This window comes from Lingula anatina, chromosome 7 (genome assembly GCF_051362555.1).
Source record: "Lingula anatina isolate TDL-2025a chromosome 7, LinAna3.0, whole genome shotgun sequence".
NCBI classification, from domain to species: domain Eukaryota; kingdom Metazoa; phylum Brachiopoda; class Lingulata; order Lingulida; family Lingulidae; genus Lingula; species Lingula anatina.
In genome coordinates, this window is record NC_141773.1 from 11,793,225 (window position 1) to 11,816,688 (window position 23,464).

The 23,464-nt window shown below is 35.7% G+C and overlaps 1 protein-coding gene across 1 annotated transcript; it reads right to left on the bottom strand.

Moving 5' to 3' along the window:
- Positions 1-17,002: 17,002 nt before the first annotated feature.
- LOC106159265 (homeobox protein engrailed-1a) lies at positions 17,003-20,695 on the bottom strand. The gene is made up of 2 exons (XM_013535485.2): positions 20,151-20,695; positions 17,003-19,024 (listed from the first exon to the last, which is right to left on the bottom strand). Exons 1-2 carry the CDS (start codon positions 20,617-20,619, stop codon positions 18,717-18,719), a joined length of 777 nt encoding a protein of 258 aa, XP_013390939.1. The 5' UTR covers positions 20,620-20,695; the 3' UTR covers positions 17,003-18,716.
- Between the last annotated feature and the right edge of the window lie 2,769 nt (positions 20,696-23,464).

A 23,464-nucleotide genomic window follows, 5' to 3' on the forward strand; every position in this document is an offset into this window, starting at 1 on the left:
GACATAGTTCTTTTTATCTTATTGATAGCACTCGATAGACATGGGCAATTATTTTCCACGGTTTTCTTTAGATCACATCATATAACTAACCTGTTGGCATGCAAAATGTAAAAGCTCAAAACTTTAAAAACATTCAAATATATATTATAATGTGTACGTATATAGTATATATGTTTTTTTTTTTTTGTGAAAATTTAATCTTTATTCAAAAGTTGTGGCGTTTTGTTTATTTTTACCGAACGCAAAGCACCAAAATGCACAATGTAACAGACGACGGGTTATATCAGATTCCATTGCAGCTCAGCATTCCGCAGTGAAGGGAAAATGCTGAATTGATTGGTTAACAAATGTCAAGCAAATTGTCACGATAACTTCTTTAAAGATGATACCGCTCTCAACAGCTGCTACATGAAACTTGAAACTTCAACAAAATATATCATTTAGTTATATGCAGCTCGTTCTAGATAAGTTGTTCAAACTAGACGGGTAAGGCCCGAAAGTTCATTCTTGTTAGTTCCAGTCACCTACTTGTACAAGTAAGCGTGATAAGGAGAGTTTAAGTGTGGAAATACTCTTAAAAATTAAATTTTTCAAAAAAGTTCTTGCATTCTTTTTTCACAGACAAAAACTTCTTCAAATCCGTTTGACTGAGGAAGCTGTCCGATTGCCATTTAAAGCGTTTCAAGTTAGTAAAAATTCATGTTTTGGGAAATGACGAAAACAGATCTTATAACAGTTAACCATACAGATTACTTGCCCAATAAATCCACATATAGATCTGACAGTTCACATCTTTTTAAGTACCTCATTTTATAGAATTTATGAAACTTTATTACCGTTGGGAATTCTTTGTGGATCTCTTTTCATTTAAAATATGCACTTCCTACATACCGTATGGTGTATGCAGTAACTTTGTATATACCTTTGTTTTATGTCTACTGCATTAGAAATATCCTGGATCCGCTGAAAATATAATGTAGACTAACCTGATTTTAACTTAAAGTAACTACCCATGCACTTTCACTAATGAACCCTCAATCAATTGAGGATTAAGTCAATAGAAAAGCATTAAGCCTAATCGAGGCGGATTAATCAGAAACTGTATACGTTAAAAGAAAACCTTGTAATCAAGCAAATTGAGTGAGTCGTTTGTTTGTAGTCATACATCAAAGAGGTTGTCTTTACACTCATGGGATGTTTATTTCTATGCATGTATCGCCATATAACTTTTTATTTCATTCGTTTTGGCAATGTATTCTTCATTTAGCAACATTACTTGCTTATCATTCGGCATATCAAGCAGGAACAGACAAACTAGTTGGATCACACTCGTCAAGACCTGATTGATTTTTATCATAAATTGAGAATCAATTTGTTCCCTTGCTTTAAGATAATATGGGCTATATTTTGAATCAAAGTAAAATTACAAATGCAGTTGCTAAGTTTTAATGGCACGTTGCCAACATTTAAAAGGATTTAGCGTCAAATGAAAGCATCGTTCGTACAGTGTAGTAACACCAGAATACACCCGTGGGTCTAGACTGTGAGATGTATCAAGAATCTCATAAGCGCTGATAAAAATTCAAAATAAAACAATAGAACAATAATAATAATAATAGAAAAATACCCAACATTGTTGCTCGGAAAACATTTAACTTGACTGTGATGATTGTAAAAACATCGAAAATGCGATCACGGGCAGGTTTTGAATAGGTTTCATTCGCCTACTGATTAATTCACTTTATGACGACTGTCGGTTACATTTTTCCATTACCAATGAATAAAATGTTTATACAAAAGTAACATTTTGCATAACTGCATTAAACGTCGGTGGCATCAATTCCATTTTTTCCATCAATTTTTCATTAGGAATGTTGACTTCCATGTATTTCTTTGCTGTTCTTTCCATAAATTGGCGTCTGCAAAGAGGCACTAGTATATTAATGGATCAGTTATAACTTTTTATAACTTTTTTTGAGCGGATACTCCACAAGAAGTGGAGTCACAATATCCCATTTACCGTTCCTAATTAAATATAAGAGATTGAACAAATAAAACGAATGGTTTGAGCGCTTGTCAATCTACATATTTATTGCTTTAGTTTTAATGCAAGTGCCAAAGATTGCTGTATAATTTATTATTTATTATAAAACAGGGGTGGAGAGCTAGTTTTAAAATGCTTTTTATCGCTATTGTATTAACTTCTACGACATTTGCAACCCTGAACAGAGGGGAAAATCATCTGTTTATTTCGTATATCGATTTATACCACATGGTATTATTCACCAAAAAAAGCGATCATGACTAAAAAAAATATCATTTTTGTTCTTGTATAATAAGGCAGATCGATCGCCGCGTCTACCGCATTGAGTCGCATGGCGGCGTGGCTTGTTGGTGCTTATTCTGGTTCAGCCTGATAAAGTCACGGCTCCCAACAGGGGATTTTGTGTTTGTTTGGGATGCGTCAGATAAACCCTTGCCTCTCACCGCAGCCTGTATAGGAATGCCTTTTAATTGCCGCGGCGTCGTTTCTCTGGGGAGAGCGATTTTTTATTCTATACCTGATGGACGTTACCCGTGTGGAAGATAACATACCTGCCGAAGTGTACTTCTAACAAGTAAGGGCGGCATTAGGTCGTACTAAGTATCAAATAGTTTCAACCTGGGTCATTTTGGTCCATTTAGAGCAGTGACTTGTCCGTTGTAAAATTTAGGGTAGGGTAATTACTTCGCTTATTATCTTTGTAAAGGTATTTTGAAATGTGTATTTCTATATAATTCTGGCCTGATTATTTTGTATGTGTTCCATTGTAAACCGAAAATGCCAAGGTTATATCTTGATAGGTTGAGATACAGAAGATTGTCCAGAAAATGTAGAAGAAACGTCCAATAAACAGAGCCTTAAAAAATTTCACTTTATTTCAGTAAAAAAATTGACACCCTTTCAGATAATAATAATCCTTCATCTTATATCAAGGCCTTATTAGCAACTGCGCGAAGAAACAATGATATCCTTTTAAAAAGATAAAATAACATTTTACATAAACATGAAATGGTTGCACGTATAAAACACTTCGACAGTGACACTAGTACCATCGGGTTGCTGACTTTCACTTTCGATTTCGTGTTTTCCTATATCAAGTCAGCATCTAACTGCAAATTGCTCGCATGAACACGTATTCCACCGTTGTATTTTATACTTAATCAGACTTTATTCTCTATGAAAATGATATTAATGATATTAAGATATTATATATTGACATTCCGTGAAATCCTTCTATGCCACATGTATATTCCAGTACCAATCACAATCCTGCATACCACAAACTAATGGTTGCTCGTTGCCCGTGAGGCAAGAACAGAAGACATTCACGATATTTTTTATGAAATTTACTCGCTCACACTAATCATAGCCAATCCCATCCCTATTTGATATCTAAGGGCATAAGTTTGCCTCTACAATGTACCCTGGATTGTATCAAAAATAATTTAGTGATTGAACAAAGACGAGTCAACAACCAGAAATCGGATTTCTCTTTATTACTGTAGTTAAATTACCATCCTAAATAAAATAGAGATGGTACTAACTCAATATGCTATCAAAAAAAGAGAAACACATGTACAAAGAATAACGCATCGCTTTGCCAATTAATCATTGACCATCTGCTTCTTTTTTCGTACAGTTTTATTTACTTGGTTCTACATATGCATTGACTTTACAAATTGTCTTTTACGAGACTTTGGACGACATTGGCGGCATTTACAATGTAGGTAACGGGTCTACCGGTAATTACAATAATCCAATACTAGTATACCAATGCAGTTTTGGTCGCTGTCTTCTATAGATTTTACATGTAGTCTGCACACCACCTAATTTTTTTACATCAAAAACCAGCATACAGCAAAGGACACAGTCACACCAGATGCATTAATACATCACATCTAATGAAAAATAAAAACGAACGGCAAAACCTCATAACGTGTACATAACTTAAATATACCTTAGTATATACTGAAACTAATTTTAGCAATAAATGCATGAAAGTCTTGGTAAAATTAAAGGTTGAAAAAACGCCCATCACAATGACCGCTGTGACCATAAACACCAGATACAATCACCACGAAATTAGTCTCGTGTCTAAAAGGTGGAAAACCATGAAAAGTTTTTTTGCAGCTCAAATCATCCCGGGTGCCGGGGGTTACTTCAATATCTCCTACAAACACAGCAATGTTATTGATTTGCAATTTAGTCTATTTTCGTTCTCGGGGGACAGATTGTCAGTTTTTAATGAAATCAATTATGTCCGAAATGAGTTGATAGTAGCATTAATCGATGGTGAAAGGTCCTGCGGCGGGTCGCTTACATCGTGTTTCCGACAGGCGAAATATGTCCCGTACTGATAGCCAGAGAAGTGTCAGAATTGAGACACTAACGCTGATTACCTCGTCATAAATTCAATTTCAGTCAGAGTGGATTTTCTAGAAAAAAAAAAAGAAAAAAAGAGAGAGAGAGACAGAGAGTGAGATAATTGCCCCCAGAAAGTAATCATCCTGGGACTGTGAAACACGATTAATTATCCTCATTGCGGGCCTCCAAGTTTGAGATTTTACCAAGAGTTGGAATAACCAATGAAACGGTCTTTTGGCGTTTTCTGCGGATCTATTATCCTCTCACCTGGCCCGCCTCCTGTGCTATGTGACCCATGCTCATGACTTACGTTTCCCTGTCGTGTAATTATCTGGAGGTGTTGGGGAGGGTAGAAGTTAAAGTTGTGGAAGACCAAAAAGATACGTGAACCAATTTCGCCGTTTTCTGCTAACTATGCGTCTTTATGCCTCATTTACGTACTAGTTTACTCTATATTGTAGTAAACTGAGCAGTCTCAAAATTGCAGTTTGATGCTACTCTTAGCATTCAATTATATGTCTAGAGATTCATCTGTGTGATATGATATTTATCATTGTCCGCCATTCTATTTATTTATTTATTTATTTATTTAGTTTTTGTTTGTTTCCTTATTTATTCATCTTGCCACCTTCTGGCATTCTTGAAGATATGGTAAAATGAAAAAGCATAGAAATGATGCAAATGTTTTGCTGTGTATTTTGCAGCATGCCGCAGAGTTACATGTACACTGTTCCAGTGTGTTGGATGCAACATTACGTTATTTGCGTCTTACACGTAAAAGACCTGTTCCTCCACCTATATCTGTATTTCGTTATTAATGCAAAACTTGAAATAAACGAAAACATACGACAGGGTGTAGAGAACAGTTTACAGATACACATCCACACCAAGATTAATATAAGACCAGATATCAGTATTAAAGCGCGTTTAATCTCAGTAGGTCTTTTTGTAGCGGCGGTTCAAATAGTTACTTGTGTGACTGCAGCGACGTTTCACGATATCGTTATTCGTGCAACCTGTAAAAACGTCGTAGCACGCTAAGTCGGCAAACGTATCACTATCAGCAGCGCAACTCACTTCAACGTGATATATAGACCCAGTTGTTTTCAACGATGCTATCTCTATCCATTTAGCCAAGCAATTAACTTTATTGCTAAACATCAATTTTCCCGGCGATATTTCGGAGCTCGGGTTACTGCAATACAGTGTAAGAACAAGGGAGGAAAAGGAACGCTGGGATGTTGGAATGGCATCTGTGATGTGCAAGAACAAATGGCAATACGTTCAAGTGTTGATATGTCCATACTACACGCTTGGTTAACGGTACAAATGGGCAAGGATGTTTGAAACAAAACTCCTGTATGTAAAAAATTACAAAAGAAAAAAGAAAAAAGCAACTTTTGGACCCAATAATAACTCTGCTCGGTAATAGAAAAATGTGCACATTTAAAAGTCCTTTCTTTAAAATACAGATACCAAGGATGGGGAATCTATTCTTGAAAATAATTACATGTACCTCTGCAAAATTGCCAAAAATTATATCGAAGAATTTCCTTTCGTTTGATCAACCTTGGTTAAAAGCAAAATATCAGAAAAAGTTTTAACACGTACCCTTTCTTAGAAAACCACTTGTAATGTGCGATTCATTTAAAAACTCGAGTCAGATGTATTTTCTACCTCCCATACCACTACATTTAAGCACCTATATTGACAAGAATGATACTTCCGTGGCTTATGTAAAAGTCAAAAGTATTATTATATTGCAAACCACAGGTAACCACTCCGATGAGGATATTATAAAAACAATATACTGTTTGTGTTCCTTTTAGTAACAAATTAATATACATTAATTAATATGTAATGCTATTCCCGCACGGCAATATTTAGTGGTCAGTTATAGAAAAGATCAAAAGCATTTATCTATGTCAACCCTGCATGAGTGCTAAAAAGTCCACTTAATGATTATGTTATAGAAGAAATGAAAATTTGAAAAAGCGATAAGATATAATATCCGTCTAAAACACTCTCCACCATGTATAACTCGCTGACTTACATTTGTCCAACGTAGACTGTAATATTCGGTGCTAAAATTAACACCCCGTCTTCAGTTTTGAGAAACCTGACGTAGGTAGGGTTTGCATTGCGGTAGGTGTGACGATGCACTTAGTGTGAAAATGTGACGGTTGTGACAGTGCGCTATCTGTGTTGATAGAGAGCAAATGGAGGGGAACGTGCGCGCTGGGGTGTGAGTGCGGTTGGTGTGACAGAGTGTACGGTGGGGCATTTTGTCATACTGCTAGTGTTCAGTACATGAGTTCGGTACATGTGTTCAGTACGTGAGATATGGAAATGTAGCGCTGTTCAAGTACAAGCGGTGCCAATATACTTATAATAGCATTGCTGTAGTTGTGACAGAGTTGAGTATGCGTTAGTTGCGCCAGTGTGCTAGCTGCGACAGGAAGTTATTGTGATAGAATATTGATTGTTCGAGTGTGTTTCATGTGACAAAATGACATGTTTTTACCGCAGGATTAATCCAACGTATAAAATGAAAATTGGGCAGAAAATAGAATCAGTCGAAAAAATGATAAATACATGTTATATTGATCTACTGTGAAGACCCCCATAGGTTAGATATCCATAAGTTGTACATATTGTTTGTAATAATCATTTAACTCATGCAAATTGTCCAATGTTGTAGTTCAAAAGGGTAAACCTCCCCTTAGAACAAGGATTATAATAATAAATTTATAATTCTGTGAAAAAATTAAAGGTTATTTCCAAATACTGCACACGGATTGCAATGCCTTATTACGTCATGCCTATGTCCTTCACTTTATAGCAAAACTGCACCCACCTGTTTTGCATTTGTTTATCATTGGATCCTTCTCCCCCCCCCCCCCCAGCCCCTTATCAATATTCTGTACCTGTCAGTGACTGTGCAACTGATAGAAGGACAGCACTTTAAGTGACATTTCTATCAGGTTTTATTTCTATTAACTACAGTGTTACACTGCCCGTGAATTACCTATACTGCCTTTCCTATCTGCGTGGTTTGCAGAGGCTGTATAAACTAGAAAATAAATACAACCTTCATGCTCAATAAATTATTGATTTTTAACATAAAAAATATTCAGAACTGCTGTCAACTGCTAATAGTTTGTAACGACTACATACCCTGAAAACGCTTAATTAAGAATCAGAACACTGAATCGATCGATTTATTTTCTTGATAAAATTTTTTACGGTTTCTCAAAATAATGCAATCACATTTAACTAATGCATCTAAGCTTTGCCCCCCCCCCCCCCTCCTCCTGAAGATTTCCGGCTGATTCCGCCTCTCTCCGGCCCTCAGCGGCGCTTACCTTCTCGTTCAAGAAATTTTGATCAAAGAGTTCATTAATCCGGGTTAATAAAGTTTCAACGGGGTTTAGCTCAGATGCAAGGGCGTGTTTAAAACGCTTGGCTAATTGACACACGATTGACTTCAAGCGGGAAAGGTCGTACCGCCAATTTCCATAACATCACTATCAATTTTACCACGCGGAAGTGAGTCGTAATCACTATAAATGTAGGCCTACTGTGCGTTTATGTTAGGAGTTACGCCTAACAAAATAACTGAAGACTACAAAATATATACTGTATATCCAAAGACATTGAGATTGGATAAACTTTAAATAAATGTCCTCCTAACAGTCTGGCTTTTTATTATGGCGTATTGAGATATTCCTGTTTCTTTTGCTTTTACATGAACATGTATAATGGTCAAAGATGGTCCGTTCCAATACTTCAAGAAATGTCAGGTCCCCATTGTATATCTATGTTTTTCTTTCCTCTTCAGAGTTAATGGTTTCATCATTGCGGCTCGGTTACCCCGTTAATAGTCCCGAACATGAAAGGATTCAGAGGCAATTTATCAAAGATCTATAAATTACTTTGATCAGTGATTCGTGCTCGTAGGGGTAAAAGAAAACTTAAAGAACCCTCGAAAGGCGTTTAAGGGGTATCAGAAATGATTAATGAGCGCGGTAAATTATATGGGAGGGGGCAGAAAAGGAGAGAGAAAGAAAGAAAGAGAGAAATGAGGTCGTTGGACAATCAGCTACCTATTGCCATGCATGAAACTTTTCGCGCCGATTTTCAAACAATGATAAACCAATGAGTAATGTACAAACCGTATTTCTTACAGGGGGTAACTGTAGTAGCGCTTATATGGCTCTATGCACCAAGCTTCAAACAGCGATAAAAATACAAGTAGAGCAATGTCTACAGAAATATAGATATTAAACATTAAAATTAAAATCATTACCGCTTGTAATATGCACCACGTGTCTTTATTCTTCCCAACTTATGAAGAACACATTTGAATAGTGACTAAAACAAATACGTATAACTGCATTTTACATACATTTAAATAGTGATGAAAAAATGTCTGAAATGCAACATGTCATCTTTGAATTATGAAATCCAAACTCAATAGTTTATGCACGCAAAAAATTGGCGAATAGAGAATGAAATAACATTTATCTATGTAAGGAACATATGATTTAGGAATATGCGTTATAATCATTTTTTTTATTATTTTGATTTATTCTATTTTTTATAATTATTATACATTATTTATTATCAATTTTAAATATATATCTTTCTACACACGGACTATAATTCAACACATACCTCACAAGATACTGTGCAATACAATTGTAAAACCTGTCAGAATTAATTCGTTTGTAAATTAGTCAGTTCTTACATACTTCAAAATAGTACGAATACGTACAATACTTTTAGTTTACCCATGCTCTCCCCTCTCTCTTTCTCTCTCTCTCTCTCTCTCTCAGGTTCACACGCCCTTTGACCCCCAATCGTGTGCAAAGTAAGCATATCTCAATTTCCAATTCCATTTCTAATGCCCCGTATGAGCGACAAGCGGGAAGATCAAAGGCCCCGATGTCCGGGTGAGTAATAGACGTGCCTGGCAACGTCACGAAAACAGAAAAGAATAGAAAAAAAACTAGGCCCAGCATTTATATTGTAATATGGTGACTGTATATATAGCCTGACTGAGAGTTGTGTATGACGTACACATAACAATGGCGGATCCAGGCACGTGCCACCCCCCCACCCCCCCCCCCCCACCTTTAGGCTCTGAGTTACCCTCTTCTTCTCTCTCTTCTCCAACCCTATCCCCTCCCAATCCCCGGAAAAACAATATAACGAGAAAAGTGAGACAAAACTTAACAAATTCACCGTCCCTGCGCATTGCATTTTTAAATTAAAATAGGAAAATTGCCCTCGTCTACTGTTGTATGTTATCCACTCGCTTCTTCTTTGGTAAAATTTTGAATTTGTGCCTCTTTATTTGAGCATTTATTTATTTATTTATTTATTTATTTATTTATTTATTTATTTATTTTTATTTCTTTCTTTATTTATTTTGTGAATATCAGACTTGGTAATGGGTAAGTATCTGGATTAAACTGTCCAATCTGCAACAAGATTGAATCCAGGAAAAAAATGATGTAATACCGGAACAATATCTGTAAACAAATATTTTAGGTGGAATGTGAGTGTATTCATGCTCCCCTCGTTATTATTATGTTTAGATTTACTTAAATAATATACTGGCTGTTTACGAAAATAAAGCAAATAGATACTTTGTAATTGATTTTAAAATATATAGAAATGTATAGAACAGCATACTTTTATGGACAGCATTCGTGTTTAACTTGAACTCTGAAAAATTAAAAGATCATGTTCTGTAATATTCGTTAAGAGGAGGCAATAACAGGACAAAGGAGCAAAAAATAAAGTTACGTGATTAAAGTAATAAGATGATTAAGAAGATTAATTAAGATTAAGTCAGCGTTTTAGAAAATCCACAAACAATAAAAAATAACAGAACAAAACAAAACGACATGGTAAAATAAAGGAATTGTCATTAAAGCTAACTGTAAACGAATAATGACCTGGGTGTTGTTTTTTTAATCTAAAAACCATTTTCATAAATGTCTGAACTCAAAGAAACCAACCAATCGTTCTTACATGTATATTCGTGTTGGCTATGTGGACATGTTAACGTTATGACACCCACTTTCAGTCTTAGCTGAACTCTTTATATCTCAAAAACAGTCATAAAAACAACACGAAAGCAATTTCCATCAATTGTTTTAACCAATACTTGATGCTATAACAAAGGCTGTTTTCGACTTTTTGATAACAGGGTAGATCTTATTGTTAAAGTAGTTAAGATATTGGTACATGTAGAATAGAATATTTTCACCAAACAAAAATCTACTTAATATTAGCATCTAAATTGGATATATCCCTTCATACAATTATAAAGAAATAAGTTCACAAATCTAAGGATCATCGTTACATGTTTTTTTGAAAGGTTACTCTAAAGAGGGTGTAAGAAATAATGAAATGGCATTTTTATATTTTTACCATCTTTTTTCCTTTTGAAAACTTTAAGAATGCCGATAAAGGAAACTGTATCACCCACTGAGTGTATCCCAGGGTAATTCACAAAAACGATTATATTTACTCAAGAACACTCCAAGACCACAACCCTCCGCCAAGGAATAAGGCGCTAAAATTTTAAAAAGATATTAGGCTACACGGATTCTGTTGAAATGGTGATACAAATGTTTAATGAGTATAATTATATTTGTTATACTGTTTTATGTAACTTTTTACCTGACTTATACTTGTGAAAATTGGCAATTTTAGGGAAAGATCACAGAAATTTTCTTTTTATATTCAATTCAATTTAATTGAAATATACTCAGTGTGAACAATAAAATATTATATTAATTCCAAATGAATAACTCTTTATCATGAAAATGTCACCAAAACTTGCAAAGATATTGTCTTGTCCACAAACCAAACCTGTCGGTAATAACAATAGCCCATGGATATGTGTCAGCTATATTTATACAGTGGTATGATGTTTCGTGCAACACTTCGAGATTGATGTTGGAAATTCAGATTTACGTAATTGATTTTCGATCCAAGTTGAACAGTCTTAACTAAGTCTAAAGAATAAAGTTTGCTATTTGCTCTTATGCATGTGTTCCAAAGTATATTAAGCATTTTAAAACATGCCTTCTTGAAAGGTTATGGATTCACATGTTCTGTTAGCAAAAACAAAACAAAAAAATAATAAAAATAAAAAAGAAAGAAAGAAAAAACGTAACGTGATGTCACTTTTGAAAGGTTAAACTTGACCGAATATATTTATATTGAATATTCATTTGAGTGCCTTATGCAAAATGGGGTCTTCTTGTGCAAAGGATGGGATGCATTAGAGATCATACATTTGTAATAAAAGACTTTTTAAAAATTTTGCTTCGATTGGTTGGTAAAATTAACTATTTATATTATTTATTTACATTTTCATTTATTTATTGCTTGTTTGTTTGGTTAAATTTTAACAACTTTACTGAATGTTATATTCAAACTAAATCTCATGTTTAGTGTATAAAATCGAATTGCATGTTACCGCAAAAAAATGAAAATTTTCATGTTTCGAGTTCGTCATTTTTTTATTATTATTATTTAAGTTGAATCTTAAACCTCGTTTCCGCACGAACTGATTTAAACAATTCACAATACAAAACAATATACAGTATACACACACATGCTGTATGTACAAAAAGAAAAAGAAAAAAGTTTGCAAACAGATGATCGAGTCCATGCTTAAATAAAGTATTATTCTACAGATCTGAATTTGAAATGCATCAAAATTACATCAGCGACATTTTGGCACTGAAATTGGCGTTCATCGTTTCAGATTCCACCGATACTTAACAAAGTCCCGCTTGAAAAGTCACATACCTTTGATCCTTTTTTTTTTCTGGTAACAAGCGGTTTGAACGAGTCACTTCCACAGAAATATTGTGTTTTAATTGCTACGTTTCGTGTGTCAAAATGCAAGTTTTACACAGCACTTTACGGGGGTCGGTTTACCCCACCTGTACCTGTCGGCAGCGGTGGCGGCGCCTTTGATGTGACGTGAAGGCTTTGTCTTAATCCGCTTCCAGGTTGTGCGCAAAGATAAGATCTTGTTGTTATCTGCCTTCATCTAGGACGACTAACAGCTGAACACTTGATCACAGTTACTGATATCACCGTGTCACGCTAGTTGAAAGATGAGCGGCAGTTACAATAATCGCTGTATATTTGGGCTGTAAGGCGTGGATTTTTTTTTCTCATTCTTTCCAAAACCATGCGGTTCTCTTACCGTGTGGGCCACATTCGGTATTTGAACTTGTGCTAGCTTTAGGTCTGCCCTTATTTACATCATTCATACACCTGTCTTATCACTGTTAATATATATACAGTACACACTGTACTGACAGGGGCACACTTGCCAGTATATTGCCCATGAAATTTTAAAATTCTTCTATCTTTGTCTGTTCAATATCTCATCAGGCAGGGGCGGATTCAGAGGTATCTACTGACAGTCTTCCAAATTATCTTTGTTGATTCATCCTCCAATTTTGACCGTCTTCCAACAGAAAAAAATTAGATACCCGTCAATGTAAACTTGAAAATCTGACCGTCTTCCAGAAGACCCAGAAGACGGCCTAAATCCGCCCCTGACAGGCTTTTCTAAGAGTCCATAATAAAAACACTTTCCCCATTTTACATGTAATAATGCATTTTTATTCATTTTGTCTAATTTATCTTGCTGAATTCATTGTCTAAAACTGTGTAACTTTAGCAGTTCCAATCTCTTTTCTTAAATCATTTACCGGAATAAGACTATTTAAACAAACTAATATTAGCAGTTGATAGTTTATAACGGTTCAAAATCCATAGTACATTTAAATTAATAAAGTTGTATCACTGTATAAATTTCGGTGCATTCGAAGGAAAATGCGTTTCTACCGTACAAAATTGTTACATGGTTGAATGAGATTCGATAAATCCTTGATTTGAAAAGCATCTATTGGATTATTCAAATAAAACGGCATCTGAAAACAATGGATCAAAAGAAAAATATTTTGTAGGGAATACATAACAGCTTAAAGTGCAAGTCACTCCGAGACAGAAAACATTCCCTTGAAGCTTGTAACAGTTCTCGTCGCTCTTGTACCTCTTAATCATATGTTTCATCTAATCATTATTTTCCGTCTAGAATAGCCCACATTATTTTTGGCACGTATTCTTGAAATCTCAGCTTTACCTAAGTTTCTAAAATCAATTCAGTTACTGTGTCTGACGCCCCCTACATCTCAACTGTACGCGTACGCCTTAGAAAAAAGCACTCAAAACAAATAGATATACTATAAATCGCATTATGAACGACATAATGTCATTTTACGCGTAGAAAATATAATGGTATTATTATTATTATTATTATTATTATTATTATTATTATTATTATTAAATTTGACACCCACAGGTTGGCAACCCTTTAAGACTCGGAACAGAACTTTCAGTAAAAAAAGAAATAAAGTATGCATAATTATAACTATAGTCAGACGTGCCATGTAGCATAGGATTTGTAAATATTTGTCACAGTATCTACCCCTTAAATATGATAAAGCGTTGCCAATTGAATCTAGCTTTTGGGAGTCTTATCATTTACCACGTACCCGCAAATACCCCTTTTCAAGTGGTAACATTTGGTTGATTGCATAATAAGCACTCACTCAAAGAGTTATGATAACTATGACTTAAGAGATTCATTGGATCTTATGTTATTATTTGTCTATCTATCTGTCTTCCTTTCTGTGCATGTTATTCTTAGAACTTTAAATCCTCAGCCGCGCACAGACACTATAATGCGTCTGCTATTACTATTAGGTCATATTCTATTACTATTAGGTCATATTGGCCCCATTCAGAATAGGGGACTCACTAGTTCGAGAGTCAAATATGGCGACCCACTACAAAGCTTGCTGTCTAATCTGCTAATAGACACTGAATAGATATCCGGTGGGGAAGTATTCAAGTGGGTCGGCCATATTTGACCCTCGGACTAGTTAGTACCCTATTCAGAATGGGGCCTAAGGCATTAGGTGGTGGGGGTGCATATGTCTCTTGGATAGAGGCTATTCACTGGGCTAGCCTAGCTCATTCGCCGGTCATGATGCTCTGGAGAGACACCGAAATATTGAGAAGAAATCATCATCAAGGACAATTTTGGAACTGCATTAAAACAGTTCGTATACATGTACACTGTAGTCTCAACTCTTCTGTACTTTTGCTCGAACATTTTGTACTAAGAACTTGACCCCCCCCCCCAAAAAAAAAAAAAAAAAAGAAAAAAGAAAGAAAGAAAGAAAGAAAGAAAAGAAAAAAGGTTTGCTGAGTCCTCACTTTGAAGTATATTCCCTTCATCCAAATACCATTAATTAATTATTACTAATACAAGTGCGGACAGCATCATGAATAATCCACTTGTATATCTTTCGGACATGTACTTAAGTGCTCCCTACATAGTGCACGTTTCTTTGTGAAGCACGAGCATTAACGCCATCGTCAAAAATAAAAAGACTGTTTTGTTTGATGCGGTATTTATGATCCCTCGTAGATCGGGTGGATTACAGTGTCGCAAAATATGTCCATAATATCCGGGCGTAAAAGTACATGTTTTAACATGTGCATTTTAAAAAACACAGACATAATTTTACATTAAGAGGCTACGCATCGGGACTTCATTTTGTCTTTGAACTTATATTTTCGTTTTATCCTGTGGTTACATTAAAAAGCAAGGTATTTCGTATTGACGAGATTAAACTTTCTTCCCAAACCCCAATAAAAATACGTTTTACGCGATGGCTTATAATTTTGCTTCACTTGTAGAAAAGCTTAGATCCACATTATCATCTGTCAATACATCCACGAATGTCTAACAGCAAAACTTCAATAAACCACATAAAAAATTTCGATAGTCTTAGATCTCTATTGCACAAAAAAAGTGAAAAAAATCCTAACGACATGTAAAAGCCTTAAAAAATTATTTTTTCACTCTGTTAAAATACCCTTAATGCGAAGTGAGACTTCAAGGAATGCATATAATCGTTACCTCGCTTGATACCGGTTTAAAGACTTTGCGCCATGTAAAACATAAAACTCTTTATATATCCTCTTGATAAGAGGGCATCGCATACAACTTAATGTCTGAGTCCACATCTGGATTTGTGTTATTGAAATAGATAATGTTAGATGGTGTTTAGACTATCATGATAAATTTTTACTACGAGATGAAAAGAAGACAGACCTGACGATACATGATAATCAGTGACTATTTCCCTGTGCACCACATATATTCATGAAATTCTCAACCTCTGTATAATAAATGAAAAAGCAATCAGAATTGAAAAGCAGAAAAAATGCAAAAAATATCTTCAGAAACTTTTTGATAAAGCAACATAAATAGATAAATAAATGACGGTATACAGGTAGTAGGACGAAGTAAATAGAATTAAACTATTTCAAAATAATTATATTGATATGAAGTTTGAACATTCCATCTGCCTTAATTAGCACGATCGCCAGCTGTGTGTGTCGTATCTACCTCATTAGCTTTACGGTCAGTTTTAGTAAGATTAAGTTAATACGTCCTTCCATGAATTGATTCATTCATGCTCGCTCTATTATACATCGCATCTTACATATCTAAATCCTCCGCCATTCACGAGAAAGCGAGACCGTGGTTTAATGATGCCTTTCTTTTTTATCTCGCGATCGACAATTACAAATTTGAGATCAGCGGCTGGCGATAGTTATTTTAATTTCCAGTGAAGTGGCATCGCTTAAATTGTTTCAACCACAGTCCCTTTGATTGTATCTATTAATACGGACCGACTTAAACCGTGCCCTGAATTGCACCGCAGACTATTAATTCGGGTCGATCATATCATCGTCTCTTTGATAGTATCTGTTAATTCTAGGCTTTGCTTGATTTGGTTATAATGGACTCATTGTTTTAACATCTGCACGTGTAACCTCGTGCCGAATCTAGATTTTCTGATATCACTCCGCAGTTTATGGTTTTAGTTGGAAATGAGGTAACGCGTCATGTCGCTTAATTAAGGTCTTTTTGGTACCAGGTAGCGTTGACATTCAGATGGCATGGCACAACTGTTGCTGTCGAGATCTGCTCCTTCTGTTAAGTGTTTTCATCTATGATCGTTTATACTCTTAACAATTTGTTAAAAAAATTTTTTAATCATTTGTCTATTTTTATTTTTGACGTTATCATCTTCGTCGCATTTTTATCATAAAATGGCTATACAAACAGGATTTAGATCAGAGAAAAAAAGACACGAAACAGACGATTGTTACTGTTTCTTTGTTTTCTAGAGGTATAATGCCACCACGTGCCAGTCTGAAAATGAAGACCGCTTTGTTAACTCGACGTAAGATGAGTCAACAATTACATGCATTCCTTACATTTTTACTTCGCGAACGCAACCCAACGTTGGGCATTAATTAATTAAACAGAAAATACCACCATTTAAGGCAATGGCAATCATGTATACTGTCTCTGTATTTTGAATTTAAATTTGAATTTTTCTTCCACGTATTTCTGTGTTAGAAGCTTAAAGACATCATTTTAGCCAAAACAAATAAAACGCCTTTTTCTTCACAAAATAACATCTTTTTTTATTTACAAAGAAAAACGTGTGTAATACATTATTTACAGATCTTGTATATACAGGGTCCTTTGATGAATATTATACAAGAAATAATGGACCATTTTTAAATATATGCACAAAATGGGAAACTTTGCCTCAGGTACACGACAAAATCACGATCTCATAATAATCTCATTTAAGCTACTACAACTATCACGCTAATCAATCTAAATCACCCAAACAGGCACTATTCCTAACATACTGTTAACTAATAACATGGGAATCTGAGTTTCAATTTCAGGTACGTTTTAAATACAAGTCTATTTAACTAATACGAGCATTTACCGCTAAGCTATCGCTATTGCTAATTCTACAGCAACCGTTGCGTCAATACAGTAAGTAATATCTATAAAGCATTGCACACGGACATTGGCACTGGCGGACACTGAATGAGAACATAACTGGTACAAATACAAACTCTAAACTACTTACATGCGCTAGTGTTGCTACACTACATTTCACTACCATGGAATAACTGTTATAATTGACTCTAAATGTGTTTTGATTGTAGAATTGTCACTGCTACTATTTTATATTTATTCTTCAGTTGATTGTAAGAATGAGAGTCATTGTGTTTCATTGTTTGGGAGCCAAGTAAAATTCGTGGAAAGAGGTGGTTGATTTTTTTTTATCGTAGGCTACTATTGACTGTACATAGTAAGTGCTACGTATTCCAAATGTTATTGCAACTGTTACTGTAATCGCTAATTTCAAAATAAAATTCTGTTTAAATTCTACTTTACCTGTTTCCTCTACACTCAATGTCGTGCTATTATTGGAATTATAACTCTTATTCTAATGAACGATGCTGCTACTGCTGCCGATGGTGTTAATGCAAGTGCAACCATTGTTACTGGCAATGGCATTTCAACTGTGTAGTACTGTTATCACCGGTAGTACTGTTATCACTGCTACTACTAATGTAAGGTCATCACAAAGTTATACTAGTATTACTGCTACTGCTGGTGCAAAAGTTAAAAGTTAATGGTGCAACTAACACTAAACTCACTATACACGTTGGCAACGGGTTACATGGCTCAGGCCTAGTTAATATCAATCTAATGGACGGAAATCTAAAACGGTAGCGCACTCATGTGAAACACAGTGAACATTTAGCTTTCACTCAAGACCTAATCTTTTTCGACTTTTACGACATTTAAAAAAGGCTAGGATGTAACCTGTCACGTCAGTGATTGCCCCTAAATAGAATTAATGTGGCAATTAACACCCTTTTTTCTGCCTAAAATGTTCGAGCGTTACTGTATTAAGTTAGCTTATCTTTTAAACAAATTAGGTTTAGGAAAGCTATAAAGAACGAAACGACAGCGAAGGTCATATTTCCCCTTTCACAAAGGCCGCTGTCATATTTGTTCCAATATGTATATACAATACTTATAAAGTATAAATATGTAATATTTTCAAATATTTACAATAAATTGACTAATTATTTTTTTACCCAACATGGCGTATTGCTAGTTTTAGGGGTAATAATAATTTTTAAAAAATGCTGAAATGATAACAAAAATTGAAGTTAATATAGTTCTTAAATTACTTGATTCATCGATGACAGCTTGGCATCAATTGTCACGGCATAGTGACGTCATACTACAGTGGTATGATGACGTAACTCGACCTGTCTATAATTATCTCTCCGTTCACTCCATTGATTCCAAGGGCATGGTGGAATGGTTATAAAGCCCCTGCGCCATCAGTTGCAATGCCAGACCATTCCTCTTCCCTATACTCTTTTTCAGCTTGGCTCGCTTGTTCTGGAACCATATTTTGATTTGGGATTCGCTAAGGTTTAAGTCCTCCGATAGTTGTCGGCGTCTCTGCTCCGTCAGATAGCGATTGATTTCGAACTCCTGTCGCAGTCTTTGCAATTGTTCCGTAGAGAAGGCTGTTCTTGGTCGTTTTTCGGCTTCGGCGTCTTTTGTTTTTCGGATTTTTCTCGACCTTGGGCCTATGAAAACAGACATAAATACAATGAATATTTTTTTATTTCATACGGATTTAACTTTAAATATCTACCGCTAAACATTCACTTAAGATTATCACCCTTGGTGGCATTAACGGTATAAATCAATGACATACAGATGTATAATATTTGAACAATAATAATACAGTTTTTTGGGTGTCAAAATTAAGATGAAAAAAATATTGAATATAAAAAAGAATTTGTCAGGGACCTTTGAGAATTCCCTGCATCACGTTTGTGACTTAAATGAGACATCAACTTTCACTTAACAGAAACTACTTAAACGTAGTTTGATGGTTTTTAAACGAGAAAACCTAGGCAGTAATTGAAGGCGCGACAGGCCGTGTGTGAGCGGGGTTGCCGTAAATATTTAATGACTGGTCATAAATTTTTTTCACGAAAATCTCACAATCCGCTCGGTAATATTTTGATCGCTTTTCGAGCAACCCACATATCTAACGCGCTTATAAATTGGGTTTGGCTGTCCTTGATCTTGTTGATATATTTTATTGCTTACAGTGCTTTAGTGTTAAAAAGTAAAGATTTAAAATAATAGATTTAAAAATACAGATATAAAAATGAATGAAGCACAAACGGTAAATTTTGATTACTGACATTTCAAACCGTGAGAAAACAAGGGAATATAGATATATAACGCTAATAGTACAATACAAGCCATGTTCAAATAACGCGTCTTATTCTGCTTGATGTTTCGTGTTGAAATTAATAACAATAAATTATGCAAGACATCCATTATAGAAATATCTAACATATATAAAGACATAGACGTAAATTGTTTTTGTTCCCTGCTTGTTTGCCTCTTTACTTGCACATTTTAAGTGTTCCGCAACCACATGCATTCTTTTTACTCTTGGATCATAACAGTAGTTATTTTAAATGAATCAAATTCAAATCACGGTTTCAGACATTATCACACATTTCTTGATTGCATATGTAAGTTCCCACGGTTCGTTATTTCATTGGCCAAATACTTAAACCGAGTTACGGTTCTTATAATTTAAAACTAGTTTTCCGCCATTTTTTTTTTCGTTCGGTTTCCGTACTTTTCATGTCTCAAACAATTATAAACATTATTCTGTTATAAACTTACCGGCTGATGGCCTATCGGAGTAACGCGTGCAGAAAACCCAAGCTGGCCAAAGATTTTCTTGAGGCGTCTTAGTCCCTGTGTCTGGTAGTCGCGTGTCAGGAGAAGTGGCGGATTCCCTCAACGGCGACGTGGAAATACCGTCCAAACCGCCTTCCTGTTTCACGAAGGATGGATATGAGTAGAACTGTGCCTTTTGCTCTCGCTTCGCCCCAAAGTCCGGTCGTAGAATGTCTCTTATGAAAAAACTTCTGCACGAGGATGTGGTAGACCCTACGGGCCTTTGCAGCGGAGGTGAGCCCCTGGCGTCCGAGAACGGGGTTTGGGAGCGTGAACTTAGGGAGGTGGGGCTCCGACAGCCGTCGTACCGCTCGCTCTCTAGAGACCCCTCGCTTCCATCGGAGGATAAACTCTGAGATCGAAATCGTTGCGAAGAGATCGCTAGTCTGTCTATTGAGAAAAGTGCCGACATAGTACGTGAGGGTATGCCTCTCCTAGTATTATGAAATCCGCCGTCGTGCTTCGCCGCAAATGTTTCACTATTACCTTCAGTCTGAGTCCCAGCCTTATATACCAGTCCCCGTGCTAATGAACTGAATTAACGAGATCGTTTAGCACTCGGGTGATTAAAAGATAAGTGACTAGGGATCAAAAGATACGCATGCAAATTTTATGTGATCCACTTAACACTGTACGTATCATCTGATATAGCCCCGACGAACAGAACTGCCGAATGGACCAATCAAAAGGCGCGGATGTGACCCTTGCGTAACGTCACCAAGGTCGGGAGCCAATCATTGGTCAGGGTCAACTACGTTTTCATACTGCACGCGAGAAAAGTCGTTCTCGCGGGCCGGCGATTTATCAAGGCCGATGCCTCTTTGATCTTGGACATTAACCTTAAGAATGAGATTGTGCCGTTATTAGGGGTGACAGGGACCAAACGGACTGTAACAGACACGCGCGACAACGTTTATTTATCTATTTGAAAATGAATATGTTGCTTTTACAATATGCCATTGTTTTACAGGCCCTTAGTGCTTGTGATTGCTTTCAAAAAGACGCAAAGGGGAAATGATCATAAAAATGAAACAGCTAGTCCCAAATTTTCATGCGACACCTTACTAACACATACAATAATGCCCTAATGATTTCTTTTTTACTTTGCTTACCAGTAGGCCTATTTAATGAGATTTTAGGGGTTATACAGACGAACAGGCGTTTACATTTTTGTCAAAAATATATAATTTATTTAAGATGATTTAACACCATGCACAAAATGAATTGCAACGATAATTAAATAAGATACGACAATTACAAAGAATACGAAGACATTTTGATGGGGAAAACGCCACAACGTCAAAAACGTCGATAGATATAGCAATAATTGTTTCTTCCTTTCAAAACCAATAGATAAATATTTCACATTTTAAGGTCTTATATATAGCCATAAGAAGGTGTGGCTTCGGTGAATCACTAGAAAAGTCCTTTTTCACGAGTGCTAACATGCGCCTAGCTGAATAGCGTAAAAGTTTTATCAAGATGATGATGAATATTAAATTTTTTATCAAGATGATGGCGAATATTGGTCAGATGGTTTGATAATTCTAAAAATCAAATATAATACAGACATTTATGAAAAATAACTATACAGCTATCCAACTTTCGAAAGCGTCAAAAAATCCATAAATCAGCAAACTGAATCTCCAAATACCTACGTGGAGGCGGTTCACTGCACCGAAGTATTTTTGTCACCAGCAAAGCACGCACTCCGTGACACTTGGACCCCCCCCCCCTCCCCCTTCTGTCATTGGCACTTAATTGTTACGTTAAATGGAGCACCGTCGGGTAAATTGTCCTCTGATGAAGGCGTTATCTCAAATACGGACTATCCCCGGCACTTAACCCAAGCCGACAGCGGACATTAATGGATTGGAACACGATTTGCAGTGTCTAATGATCGTACTGTCCGCTCTGCAACTGGTTGTCCAAGGTGCAATTAACTCGGCACACGCAAGCAGCGTGCATTAGCGACAATCAGCCCCCGGGACAGTAACAATCGAGATTCTGTTTCAGCAACGCCGGCCTCCATCAAGGGACGCTGAAGCCAAGATAGTTGCGCTCATTACATATCGTTTAAGGCTTGTAAAACTAAGTGCTATTGCTGCCTGGTCACCGTTGAAGTGGACTTCTTGTTCATGAAGTTGTACTCAAAGACACATTTGAAAAGAGTGCAACGGGTGCATCGTAACTTGCGTTGGAATTCACGTTGCAATCGGAATGTTCTAAATTATTGCAAGGCCGAGGGAATAAATTTTATGCCCTTATTTTATGCATGTTCGTTGTTTTTTGTCTTTGAGCTGGGAATTTAAGATATTGTTAAGAATACATTTTGTTTTTAATCAGCTTTTATAATTTTTTTTTTTTTTTTTTGCTTATTCTTCTGCTTAAGTCAAAATTTATCTCTTTGACAGATTCATTCAAACGTTTTTAGTCAAGGCATATTTTAGGGCAAATAAAATAGCATGGAAGAATGGAATATTCTGTAAGCATCTCCTTTGTTCTTAAAACAATCTTTCGACTTAAAATTTCATTTATGTTAGCAATAATTCATTTCGTAAAATATCTTTAATAATTTATTCGTGCACAATACCAATTTATAATTTGATTAAAAGAAAAGTAAATAAAAAATGCATTAAGAAAAAAATGATGCACCCCCAAATTAGCAGTTGATTCTCTTCTTTTAATGTATAATTACAAGGAATGATACCAAACCACGTTCTGTATTTCTGGAGGAAAGGGGGAAATGTGGAAGATGACGCTGAAAGATGCTGAATGATAATGGCAGTAGCGCAATCCAATGAATTAATCAAACTGCTCGATGATTTTGACCAAACCCATTTTTTGCCTTCGTGGAGTTTTATTTCTTGTTCTTGCTTCCTATTATTAGATTGGTCGTAGAATTAGGAATGGAAACGAGCACATTAACTGGCGGCGTCCTCAACTGCATGTTTGTATGGCTCAATTAGGTAATATTATCTCCATCTAATAAAAGACTCGTCAGAAGAAAGGGCGATATCGCAGCATTTACTAGGAAACACTTCTGTATATCATTACTGAATAATAAATTGTCTAATTAATTAACCATAACTGAAACTTTATCATCCTCATCAACATTTTCTGTTTAAATAATTGGAAAACAAAGGTATTTGAAATTCAAAGTGCGTCTTATGATAACGATCGCAAATACAGAGCGAAAAGGAGAATTAATGGAAATAAACACAGAAAACTTTCATTTTAACCTTGAGTCAGCATGA